The sequence below is a fragment of the Perca fluviatilis genome, chromosome 15 (assembly GCF_010015445.1).
Source record: "Perca fluviatilis chromosome 15, GENO_Pfluv_1.0, whole genome shotgun sequence".
NCBI classification, from domain to species: domain Eukaryota; kingdom Metazoa; phylum Chordata; class Actinopteri; order Perciformes; family Percidae; genus Perca; species Perca fluviatilis.
In genome coordinates, this window is record NC_053126.1 from 9,469,129 (window position 1) to 9,482,698 (window position 13,570).

The window sequence follows — 13,570 nt, forward strand, 5'->3', positions numbered from 1 at the left end:
CCTGCCCAGCAGAGAGTTAAAAGCAGCAGTCCTGTCCTATAGTCCATCATGTTAAACTGTGTGTCCACTGTTCTATTTCGTATAGGCTTCGCCCTCTAAGCCACGCTATGGGTTTATCCCTTCGCGCATGCGCAGTCGTGAAGATTTTCTTTCCCGCCCTGTGCTTCAATACGAAATATGTATAAAAAACCCTGCTTGCTCTTTTTTAGATTGATAGTCGGCCTTCCCTGCTTCTTCTCCGTTCACCTCTCCGTTCTAAAGAGCTTCAATCTGTTTGAGGAAAATGGCTGAAGTTAGTATTCTCATCTTTCTATGGAGATGGATTGGTGGGTTTCAGAAGCACTCAGGTTCCTGCAGTCTCCCCCACCACCATTTGTGGGCTAAAAGCGACCAGAGGCTAGTTCAGGCTCCCTGTGACATCTATTTCAGAGCCGAACCCCCGCTCTGGGCTTACGGAGCCCCGTTTATCTCTCTCAGCCAGGAAACTGGCAGCTCATGCCGTTCCACGGGTTCATGGGACAGACAGTTTTCCGGTCCTCTGGAGAGAGGTGATAGTTCGCCCCCACAGTTTGCAGTGTTAATTGCTAGCTCCCCTTCCTCAGTGTGATCTATGCGCCTCTCCCCTCCGCACTGTGGTTGTCGAGGATCGTTGTTTTATTATCTACTTGTCATTTTTTAGGAGAGCGTGATCGCCCGTCCCGCCACATTGTGTGCCCAGCGCCTCCATGCCCAGACGTGATTGCTTTGTCTTCCCGCAGTCTTTGTGTGAGTACTCTTTCTATTAGTTGATCTTTGAATTGTTTGCCTACGCTGTGTTTTTGTTTCTATGGCTTTGGGTGTACTTTATGTATTGTATTCATCTTGCTATCCCAGGTAGCAGACATGTGGTGTGAGATGTAGAGGTTGTCCCTTGTTGTTGATCTGTGTTCCTTTTGGGAGTTGGTATTTCCACATCCTTGCCTTTACGTTCCTTTTATTAATTAGTTTTCGTGGTGCACAAGAGGAGTCAACCATATCGTGCCCTGCCTGACTTATCTCCAAACATGGTAGATAACGACTTGCCCCACGGTAAGCCTACGCATTTCATCTTGCCAGCTTGGAGAGAACGGTTTCGCACTAGACGATTTTTGAAAGGGTCACAACCGGTTCTACGCCATGGGATTTGGTATAGTTAGTTCGGCCCCTGAGCCCCCTCAGGTTGCTGTTCTAAAACCCTCTTGCACTGACATAGAGAGTATGGTTTCTGTCTCGTCAGAGGGACGGGCGACCACAGCTTTCACACAAAAATTTTAACAAATTTTGTGGGGTTTTTCCTCCAGGGTTTTTCCCTCATAACAACGACGCAGGAGTTCCCACAATTGTGCCCGTCGTTATTCAGTATGTTTTACACGGGCCCATAAGACTGTTTGTTCATACAATGCGTAACGCCGTCCATGTTGGATACCAATAACACGTCCCCCAGGATTCGACTTACACGTTGTTACAGCCCTGTCAGAGGCATTCAGTGTGAAATTGTGTGCGGCTTGCTTATGCCTCATCCTTATTTCGGATTGTAGACTTTTTTAAACAGATTGAGGCCCCATGTATAATTGTATATATTATGTACATATGTATATGTTTTTGTCACTATTATACAATCACATGTGCGTTTATGTTTTCTCTGCCCCCCTCCCCCACTCTGTGTTAAAATATTATCAATCTTATTTCTATCATCATGCACCATTTTTTTCAGCAGCTAACAGGATGATAAGTGAAGTAAAAAATAGTATAGTTATGTTCACTTGTGATTATATTATAAAACCTGTAGATATAGAAATAGGCTATTGTAACTCCAGATTCTTATATAGAGCCTAAGATTATCTATTGATTGGAAAAGGATGTTGGGAGAAACTTTTTATACAGTATTTGCGGAGAAGTTGAAGCCACGCACGAAATTTACGACCGCGCATGCGAGGATAAACCATAGCGTGTTAGAGGGTACTATACTCATAGAATCTGGAGTTACAATAACGTAACTATCGTTCTCTGTCCTCCTCTCTGCACTCAGATAAGTAGAGGTGAAGATATCAGAGTTTTGCAACGACTCCTCCTCACAGGAAGGGACCTGATCTGACTTTGATCTCAGTCACTGTTTGGTGAAACTGGAAAATGAATGTTTACTGTACATGTGAGACATTCCATCAGTATAATTTGTGCAATAGGCTGACAAACACATTATATACGTACTGAGCACCGTCTGCATCATGTGGAGACTTTTTACACTACCCCTGAAGTGATTAACTACATTTAAATAGTAAAAGACAAAAAACAAGCGTTGTTAATTATGTTATACTGTTTTTCACAAAGTCTTCAAGAGTTATACCATTTTCAGTATACATCCATATATACAAATATACATCCATTAAGTCAAAACCAAAAAAATCCATTATTTATTATTTAATTTCATGTGGGATGAAGATTACTTTGTATAAATATTGTGAGTCAGAAAGAGAACACACTTTTTGGAAATTGCCTTCACTTATTTAATATTATTGTTCAAATTATACTAAGCAAAGTTATATTACTTTTACTTTTTCATTGCTAAATATCTATTTCTCTCTTTACTGTAACAGTGAGCTGGTGTTGAAACCATTAGTGGTCTGAGGGCTCCTCCTCTGGTGGCTTCATGTTACAAGTGTTCAGGCTCTGAGGGGTTTTTGTTCAGGTCTACTGATGGTTTGTGTTACTGTGGCTCTCTGGCACAGTAATACACAGCAGTGTCTTCAGGCTGCACATTCTGTCCATTTAGAGTCACTGTGTTACTGGAAGAGTCGAAGCTGATACTGAACTTGTTCTTCAGTGAATCTTTGTAGTATGTGGTGCATCCAACACAGCCACGTACAATCCACTCCAGTCCTTTCCCTGCAGGCTGTCTGATCCAAGCTGTAGCGTAGCTACCAACAGAATAAGAGACCTGACAGGTGATGGTCAGACGTTGACCTGGCTGCACAGTCACAGAGGCTGGCTGGGTCAACTGTTCACACTTCACACCTGTGGAGGAAAACATGTTGAGTATTGAATCAGTGTAATAACAGTGAACAGTGTGCTGTGATCATACTGTCAGTGTCTCTGCCTCAGTGAGACTCACAGGATCCAGCAGCCAGCAGCAGCAGCAGAGCTACAGAGAACATGGTTGCTATTGAAGGTGATCTGATGGGAGCTTCTCTTCTTCTGCTGCAACTGACAGCATGATATCAAGTCTTTATAGCAGACTGTGAGGAAGTTCACTTTGCATAGAGAAGGACACTGACAGACTATAAAAGAAGGAGGAACTGTCCTCTTACAAGTTGTCAATGCTTGGAATTGTGTTATGAACATGTATGTTGACACTGCAACTAAATAATTTCCCTGAGTGGATCAATAAAGTATTCTGATTCTGATTCTGAAAGAAAATGTAATTATTATCACGGCAAAGTTAACACAAATTGAAATTTATTTTTATTAATTCTTCACAAAATTTCTAATACAAGTCAGACATGTAAAACAGATTTACATTTACACTCAGATGAACAGAATATTTAATGTCTGCTTCAACAACATCTGGGGGAGCTGCAATAAAACATGTCTGTATGAAACAGTGATATTGAGACTGTTTCTCTGAGTGTGGTGATGATGTTGAACTGACGCTTACTCTGTGAATGAGGTTTATCAGAAAAACATCTATTGTTCTTACCTGCCCAGTTAAATGACAGGATGAGAAAAACAACCAAATAATCAGGTCTGATCATTGTTAAAGCCAGTTGTCTCTGTCCAGTCTACAGTGTGTATGTCAGTGATTTAGTGTCTGTCCTTCACTCTGCAACACATATGTAGAGATGGAAGAGGTCAGAGATTTGCATTGACTCCTCCTCCTCAAACAGAAACTCAACACATCTCTGGAAAAATATGATTCATGTATCTTTCATAATATTGTTAATTTATGATTTTGTTTAATGATGAAGATTATTTTCAAGTTGTTCAATTCCACTTAGATGTATTCATTTATTCTGCTCAGCAGCATTTGGTGAGCCATCCATATACTGGATATATCATGCATATATGTGCTATCATGCTAAATATATTCTCAACACCTGCTGTTTAAAATAAAAAGCATAAACATTATTAACCGTCACAAAACAGGAAGTAACTAACCACAACATCAGCTGTTGCTTCCATTGTGGTCATGTATTTGTGTGTGTGATTAGAGACACTGTCATATTCTCCTTTGTGTAATCTGACGTCTTATCTTCTACTGCCACCTGGAGGTATTTGTGATAATATATTGTGTGAGGTTTTTGTCAAGCCTCTCTGCTTGCTGTAACCAGTGTGTTTCTCTGGCACAGTAATACACAGCAGAGTCCTCTGGCTTTAAGTTGGACAGTCTGAGATACCAACCCGCTACTCGTCCTTGCACACTGTTGGCATAATGTGTTCCACTAGCATCGCTGTAAATAAGCCCTATCCATTCCAGTGCTTCTCCTGCAGGTTGTCTGATCCAGCTCATGCTGCAGCAGCTAAATGTGAAGCCAGATCCCCTGCAGGAGAGACTGAGAGTCTCCCCAGGCTTTTTCACTACTGAGCTAGAAGGAATGGACTCCATACTCTGACCTGTACAACCTGATGAGATGAAAGGAGAGAAGAACCACAGAAGAAAGTCAGACTGTCATCTGGGAAGTGTTCTGGTGTCACTGACTGACAATCAGTCCATGTTGTCTGAGAAAAGATAACACAGCAAGAAGCAGGAGAACTCACAGGGCAGAGAGAGAGCAACCAGCAGAAGAGTGAGTGTGTTCATCATCCTGAGGCTGGAGATGTGACATCTGATGCTCCACACAAAGTACAAGAGCAGTCAGCAGGACAGAAGTACACTGCACAGACTGAAGATTTGCATCAGGACATAATAGGGAGGGAGTGGCTCCTAAACCAGCACTCTGTTATAGTTTGTATCATTTATTATTTGTTCATTTTTTAATTATAGTTGCTTGTCATTCTATGTTAGATACAATATCACATTCAGAGACAAGAGCACTTTTTGTTTTGTATTGATCTATCGGTTACACTTTATAATTATGCTACATGAATTGTCGTGAATTCATGCATGACTTCATGCATGAAAAAGTAGTACTTCAGTAATGTACAAATAAATAAGTATTTAAATAAAAATGCATCATCCATTACTTCATCATGTTTGTGGCCCTTCAAATAAAGTGCTGACCTGGTCCATCTTTAACATTGACAAATAAGATATGATTAATGGTGGCATGAAATTAAATGTATTAAGAATTTAAGGAGTGAGTTGGCAAAATAATACTGAGGTCACTACATTGACACAAACTGCAGATGCATTTTTATGGTTGCTGTATTCGCAACAACATAAGGCACTTAAACACTAATTATGTATTGTGTATTGTGTCTTAATTTGTAGAAATGTAAAGTATTTGTAGAAGTTTAACTTCAGCAACCTGATTGTTGGGCTGTCTTTGGACCTTTTATTAAAAGGAGATCTTTTTTGTGTTTTAAATGTGTTTTCCAAAAAGTGTATAATGCAGGGAGTATTGTTAATTTATTATATAACATACTGTATTTGAAAAGTAGATTACAGAATATAAAACAACTTAACAACCTCAAAACAACAAAAAATGTAATATAAAGTAAATAAAATATATGAACGCTGTAAAAAAAACTTGTGCACTACTAGCCTGAAAGAATGAGTACTGTACGATTTTGTACAGCTGTTCAACCAACTCCAGTCACTGTGGCTCTCGAGCACAATAATAAACAGCAGAATCTTCAGTCTTCAGACTGTTCATCTGCAGATACAGCTGCTCTCTGCTGTTGTCTCTGGAGACGGTAAACCGGCCTTGGACTGACTGAGAGTAGTATTTGGTGCTACCACTGTTATCATTCCAGGCAATCCACTCCAGTCCTTTTCCAGGAGCCTGTCTGATCCAGGCCATGTGATTGCTGCTTAAACTAAACCCAGAGGCTGTACAGGTCAATCTGTGGGATTCTCCAGGTCTTTTAACCGCTGGTTCAGATTCTGTCAGAGTCTGACCATCAACACCTGTCAAGATAAACAAGAAAACAATAACTTCCTGTAGGATGGCAACTTTTTGAAGACAAATTCAAGTCAAGATCAGTGAAAATCTTCACCTGCCCAGCAGAGAGTTAAAAGCAGCAGTCCTGTCCTATAGTCCATCATGTTAAACTGTGTGTCCACTGTTCTCTGTCCTCCTCTCTGCACTCAGATAAGTAGAGGTGAAGATATCTGAGTTTTGCATCGACTCCTCCTCACAGGGAGGAAACATCTGGACTGGAGATATTTAATGAAACTGAGTCAGAGTCAACCCTCCAAGTCAGCTGTTTTAATCTTTGTCTGACATGTTTTAATTTGTGTACAATATTAACCGCGTTAACACCACAACCATATTCATTCTAATAATACACAAATGACATCTGACACGTTAAAAAAACAAGGAATATTAAAATGTGTTAAATTATGATTCATCTTGGAATGAATGTTCTGTTTCTCATTAGTCACTTTGAGCATAATGGGCAGCACATTAGATCATTCACAATAATATTGTTAATATACTGAAAATTGCTTTAATATAATCTCACTATGTCATAATAACATACATGCTTTGTACTTATGAATATTACTTTGTATATTTGTGAAGAGATGTAGCTATTGTTTAAACGTAGTTAGTTATCAGATGTAACATGAAAATAGGAAAAATGTTTTTTCTCATCTTTTATAGGCTTTACAACATGATAAATACCATTCATTGAATTCCATAAACATTAATTGTATTAAGTCATTAGAGAGTGCTGTCTTTATTAATGTTCACATTTAGAACATGTGTGTGTGGTTGAGTCACATGCTGCTTGCTGGGTATTTGTGCAGGTTTGTTGGTGGTTTGTATCACTGTGGGCTGACGTACACAGTAATACACAGCTGTGTCCTCAGGCTGCACATTCTGTCCTTTTAGAGTCACTGTTAGAGCAGAAGTATCTCTGCTGTAGCTGAACTTGTTCTTCAGAGCATTATTTTGGTAAAAGTTCCCTCCACCCCACTGATGGGAAATCCAGTCCAAGGAGGCTGATTTACATACTGATTATAGTAAATCAGCTGACTAAAGTATATTTGAATAAATCAAAATGAAGATGAAATGTTCAGGTGTTCTCACATAAAGATAAGGTGAAACCTGAATCTCTGACAAGCATACTGTATGTTTGATTGTTAATGAAAAGTAAATAAAGATATGATAGAAGAGAAACTATACATTTATACTGTAGTTAAATTACTCAATATATTCCATCACTTGAAGGGTTATATAAGCATACAATAATTTATCACTGATTGTTATGTCAGACTATTTAAATTGATTGATTGTACTGTTAATGTTAAATTTAATTAAGAACCTAAGACTGTTTCTCTCTTTACTGTAACAGTGAGCTGGTGTTGAAACCATTAGTCGAGTTCAACGATACCTCACACAAGACTCTACGTCATACGGTTCATTAGCTGTGAAAAGGGGCGTGGCTAAAGCATAGGGGGTGGGTCAAACCATCACCAATTAAAAAGGAAGTCTCTGCTGAGTTCATTGATACCTCACACAAGGGTCTATCTTAAAAAGTTCAAATTGTATGAAAGGGGGCGGGGCTTAAGCATAGGGGCGGGGTAAACCATAACCAATTAAAAAGGAAGTCTCTGCTGAGTTCAATGACACCTCACACGAAGTCTCTACCTTAAACGGTTAAAATGTTATGAAAGGGGCGTGGCCTGAGTAAGTGGGCGTGGTCATATTATAGGGGGCGGCTCAGTATCACATGTGACACCCCAAATTCTAAGTTTCATGTAAATCGGATGATGTTTGTCATATAAGGCAGATTTCCTGTGGCCAGGGGCGCGCTATGACCAAAAGTCAATTTTGGCCTGTATGTGTCCTCAGGCCCGGACCCTTGTCCATCGTGACAAATTTCGGGCAGATAATGCTACAACGTACACTCAAGTTACAACAACTTCTTTGGTCATCGCTAAACACTCAAAATGGCGCCATCACCAACACCGTCTGGACGAAAAGTTTTTCTTTAATAACTTTTCATCGTATAAGTGTTGGGATGGTACAGACCAAGTTTGAAGTCCATCGGATGAAATCTCTAGAGGGAGTTCGTTAAAGTATAGCCCCTTGACTTTTAGGCCTACTTCCTGTTGCCACGGGGGCGCTATGACGTTAAGTTAAATATCGGCCGTTATTTGTCCTCAGGGTCGGACTCTTATGAATCCTGAAAAGTTTTGAGGTAATCGGACAACGCATTACACTCGAAGGTTACCCCACTTCCTGTTTCGCGCGGCGAACGCGACAAATGCGCCCGCACCGCCACGGCCACGGCCATGACGAAAAGTTTTTCTTTTAACAACTTTTCATCTTTAACATCTTAAGATGGTACAGACCGAGTTTGAAGTTGATCGGATGAAATCTCTAGGAGGAGTTCGTTAAAGTACGACATGTGGAAATGGCCAAAATCGCACTAATTTCGAACTTTGAGATCAAAATGGCGGACTTCCTGTTGGGTTTAGGGTATGGCTGTATGGTTGTACGGCTGTATGGTTGTACATCTTGACATGTTACATATGTGTACCAAGTTTCGTGAGTCTACGTTAAACGCACTGCAGGGGCTCAATTTTCTTAACTTTCTAGGGGGCGCTAGCGAGCCATTTTTGTGCGCCTATTCCCGAAACCCTTAAAATGCGTAAATTTTCACCAGACTGCCAAATTTGGTGAGTTTTTGAATATATTAAGCCCCTCAAAAAGCCAATTCATTTGACGGGAAAATAATAATAGAAGAAAGAATAATAATTCCTTCAGTTTCAATAGGGCCTTCGCCGCTGTCGGCGCTCGGGCCCTAATTATACTCGAATTACGTCGAAAATTAAGCTAACTATCCGTGATTTGTAGCTACACATAGCTAGGATTGAAGGGACAGTCGCACCTAACGAAACCCTTACAGTTCACAAATATTCATTAACTTGAAATCGGACACCGTTGTTAGCTTTATAAGACCTTTAGGTAGTGTATAAGTGGCGTGACGGAATTCAAACTGTAAATATGCTTGAATTATGCCGAAAATGAAGCTAACTGGCCGCAATCTGTACACATAGGATTGAAGGGACAGTCGCAGCTAACGAAACCCCTAGCTAGTGTTCACAAAAATTCATTAAATTGAAATCTGACACCATTGTTAGCTTTGTAAGACCTTGGGATAGCGGTAGTGCAGTATCCAAAAAGGGTGACTTTGCCCTGGGTATGGAGCCCAGCAGGCTGCCGATTTCTCGTCAGACTGTGTGGAGCTCCTAAAGTCCGACACGTCTTACCAAATAGACATTACAAATAGGGCCAAAACACAGGGATGCATAAGGGCCAATCAAATATCAACCAGGCCATTTTCAGCCCAACCAATGTTACATACCCCATTAGGAGACCATAAGGAACAGTGTGAAATAGGTTTTGATTTGTTAAATATCTACATGCTTCATTTTTAGGGCTGTAAAATGTGTTAATTCCAGGATTTTGTGTAATTTTGGTATGAATAACAAAATTATTTCATGAAAAACTTCTGAACAATCTGAAAATCATGTGGAAGCTTTTTAATTTTAAATGTTACCAAAATGTAAATTTTTGCATGAGCTTCATGCATGCAGTGTTGTATAAAGTACTAGAAAGCAATACTTGAGTAAAAGTACAAGTATCGTACTAGAAAAAGACTTTGGTAGAAGTGAAAGTTACCTTTTAGAATATTACTTAAGTAAAAGTCTTAAAGTATCTGATATATACTGTACTTAAGTATCAAAAGTAATTTTCTGATATTTAATGTACTTAAGTATCAAAAGTAAAAGTAAAAGTTTTTTTTTTTAAAAGCAAGCGGTTAGAACTTTTATTGTGGCTTTCTTATAGTAAAGCATAAAGCATATTCAGGGTTCCCATATCTTCTTAATCTCACTCATCAAATCAAAATCACATTCTTTTCTAGGACTTTTCAGGCACAATTATCTTAAGTTCAAAGAACAAACAGCATATTTTTAGAGCTGACATCAATGTACAGAAACATTTCAACACGGGTGTATGACGTTATCTTCACCACTACCCTGTTCACCGAGTTCACCACTATTGTCGTTGTGGTCGCAGGGCTCAACATATAAAAAAATCCCCACTGGCCCCCGGGGCCAGTAGATCAGAGTTTTGCTGGCCCCTTCTACATTTTTACTGGCCCTGAAAGAAATATCATAGGTGTGATTGGAAAAGGACAAAAAAGCAGGAAAATATACGCCGCACCTATGCTTTAGAAAATGGTTCTAACCCAGCTAGCCACTGCCACTGGATGTTGTGCCATTAGCAGCAAAGCTAGACCAGGGGTCATCAACTACATTTTTCCAAGGGCCAGAATTGTTTTAAGCAGACACTCCAGAGGCCGGACTTTCAAATAAAGAAAATAAAATTATACCTAATACGCATCATCTTGTTTGATATTTTCACTTTCTTACTAAATTAATGCTATATTTTTTACATTTGTAAGCAAACCCCTAAAAACATGGAAAATCCATAATGATAACTAGATAGGCTACTTAACTAGAAAATGATCTCAGATTAGTCCTATATGCCTAATTTGAAATAAGACAATTCTGTTGCAAAATAATACAACCGGCAACATCGTCAAGAATGAAGAACGCGTCATTCACGTGCATATTAAGTAGCCACATGTATTTGTTTTGGTCTTAAAATACATCCATAGGTTTACCGCTCCAGCGGAGAGGATGGCTCGTTTAGACAGCAGCTACGTTTACAAGAGTTTGTCCAAAGTTCAAGATTGGTTGCAAATTAAGACAAAAAGTTAGACTACAAACTGACATCTTTAATTTTAGCTCGTTTGTAAAGTCGCTATTTGCAGAGTAGAGCTGTGTTTGCACAGCGCGGTGGACGAGAGTGGACAGCACAGACTGAAATATCGGTTTCTACGTGTTTCTGCCTGTAGAACAGGTACGTGGGTTATTGATAAGTATTGACTCTTTAATCATGGAGGTTTTATTGTAGGTTACCTACTGACAGTAACGAGTGTAGCGTTAGTTCATCTGCGCCATCGGCGGTAAATAATCCTCGGTAACGTTTCCAGTCAGTACATGTGCTGCGTGAAGTAGCCTAATGCACACACCAGTGACTGTGGCTGCAACCAGCCCGACATACGTTTTTACTGGCCCCGGGCCATCGGGCCGTTGCTTATGTCGAGCCCGGTCGTCTACGATAACGGGAGGTCCTCCAGTAGGTGCTCATGCGTCCATGGCGGTTTCAGTTGTGCGTCCTCCTCCTCCTTTAGCAACAAACAAGCGCTGAAATAGAGCGCGTGGCGTGCGGAGCGTGCGTATGCAATCTAGGAGCAGCAGTCGCACACATTTCTTCTAATTTTATTTTTTAGTAACGAGTAACGAAGATGCTTAGTGGAAATATAACGGAGTAAAAGTATACATTTTATCTAGGAAATGTAGTGGAGTAAAAGTGAAAGTTGACATAAATTTAAATAGCGAAGTAAAGTACAGATACGTGAAATTTCTACTTAAGTACAGTAACGAAGTATTTGTACTCCCTTACATTACAACACTGTATAAAAGTTATCAAGATAATTATCATTAGAAAAATGGGTTTTCATTTATGAAATCACCTTGTATGCTTGGTTTGAGATTGACTAACATTATCTTATGTCTCCTTTTTTTCAAATTTGATATTTTGAGTCCTGATAATAAGATCAAGGTTTCATGCATTTCTTCCAGGAAAACTCTGACATACAACACATTTCAGTTGTGTGCATTTAACAATCTAAACATGTAATTCAGTTTTTGTTGTAGGAGAAGAGACAATGATCAGTGGTTGAAACCCCAAATTATTTAAAGTCAAGCAAGAGTGTAGGCTGTGTGCTGGTGTTGAAACCATTAGTGGTCTGAGGGCTCCTCCTCTGGTGGCTTCATGTTACAAGTGTTCAGGCTCTGAGGGGTTTTTGTTCAGGTCTACTGATGGTTTGTGTTACTGTGGCTCTCTGGCACAGTAATACACAGCAGTGTCTTCAGGCTGCACATTCTGTCCATTTAGAGTCACTGTGTTGCTGGAAGAGTCCAAGTTTACACTGAACTTGTTCTTCAGTGAGTCTTTGACGTTTGTATCACTACTAATCCACTCCAGTCCTTTCCCTGCAGGCTGTCTGATCCAAGCTGTGTAGTAGCTATCAACAGAATAAGAGACCTGACAGGTGATGGTCAGACGTTGACCTGGCTGCACAGTCACAGAGGCTCGCTGGGTCAACTGTTCACACTTCACACCTGTTAAAAAAAAGAAAAGCTTTTGTAACAAATGGTCAATTTGTACTGCAAAAGAAGAACTGCTGACTTCGAAAAAGAGACTCACATCCAGCTGCCAACAGCAGCAGCAGAGCTCCAGAGAACATGGTTTATGTTGAAACTGAGGAGATGTGAGCTTCTGAACCTCTTTAACCTCCACTGACAGTCTCATGTGAAGTCTTTATAACTGGGTCACCAGGAAGATTTCTGTGTTTGCATAGATTCAAACACATGGCATGTTATTGTGGGTTGGTCTGGAGCTAAAAAAAAAAATAAAAAGAAGAAACTTGTTATTATTTGGGCCTAAACACTGACGGGTGCGAGGTACAAAAAAACCTCTTGAAGGTATAACCTAAACCCAAAAGGAAGTCAGTCATTTTTAATTAAATGTGCTTTCTTTTTCGCCATTTCAAGGCGCTGTGCTTTAATCAACTTCTCCTAAAGACCTTAACCATGAAAAGTAATTAAAAGTTTCATTTTTCGTCAAACAACATGGCTGTAACATGGTGGCAGTTTTGTGCATTTTGCCATGGAAAAGGAAGTTGTTGTATCTCCAATATACATTGTCCAATCTGCCTGGAATTTGTGATGCTTGATAAGAGTCAGGCCTGAGGACATCTACATGCCATTATAGATATAGTCATAGCGCCAACCACTGGCAACAGGAAGTCAGCCTTATATGACAAACAAAAATCATATTTTCATGGAATTTACAATGTGTGGTCTACTCTTCATTTAGAAAATATAATTCTTTTTCATCAACAGATTCAGCAGATTTGTTCTTTTTTTTTACTTGACTGACTCAGTTACATTATGGCTTCACTTGTGTTTAAACACTGGTTTGATTTATTTTTTGAAGTGAAAGCAAGATAAACTAAATGAACACTTTAGTTTGCTGCAGACCTGGATTAGTTTTTCTTTTAAAAGTTTCAGTATTCAAATCGTGGCAGTTTCACAGACATGGAGAGAAACTTGGAGCCTCGAGAGGAAATTAACTATTTAGGAACTAAAACCTGTGTGACGATATTCAAAAAACAAATTGCTGTGCACAGAAAAATGCCTGCTGGCTTACCTGTCAAATTATGTTCATGAAAGTGCTGTTTTATATAAGATAAATAAACAAAACAGTAGACAACTTGGACCGCTAAGTGAATTTATTCTATCAAT

General features: G+C 39.6%; 3 gene segments (V, D, J or C); all 3 read right to left on the reverse strand.

Moving 5' to 3' along the window:
- Positions 1–2,686: 2,686 nt before the first annotated feature.
- Positions 2,687–3,237, reverse strand: LOC120574601. The segment is given in 2 exon segments: positions 2,687–3,030; positions 3,128–3,237. Coding segments are annotated over 2 exon segments (351 nt in total).
- Positions 3,238–5,700: 2,463 nt separating this feature from the next.
- Positions 5,701–6,221, reverse strand: LOC120574594. The segment is given in 2 exon segments: positions 5,701–6,082; positions 6,172–6,221. Coding segments are annotated over 2 exon segments (363 nt in total).
- A 5,835-nt stretch (positions 6,222–12,056) lies between these two features.
- Positions 12,057–12,548, reverse strand: LOC120574647. The segment is given in 2 exon segments: positions 12,057–12,385; positions 12,471–12,548. Coding segments are annotated over 2 exon segments (333 nt in total).
- Between the last annotated feature and the right edge of the window lie 1,022 nt (positions 12,549–13,570).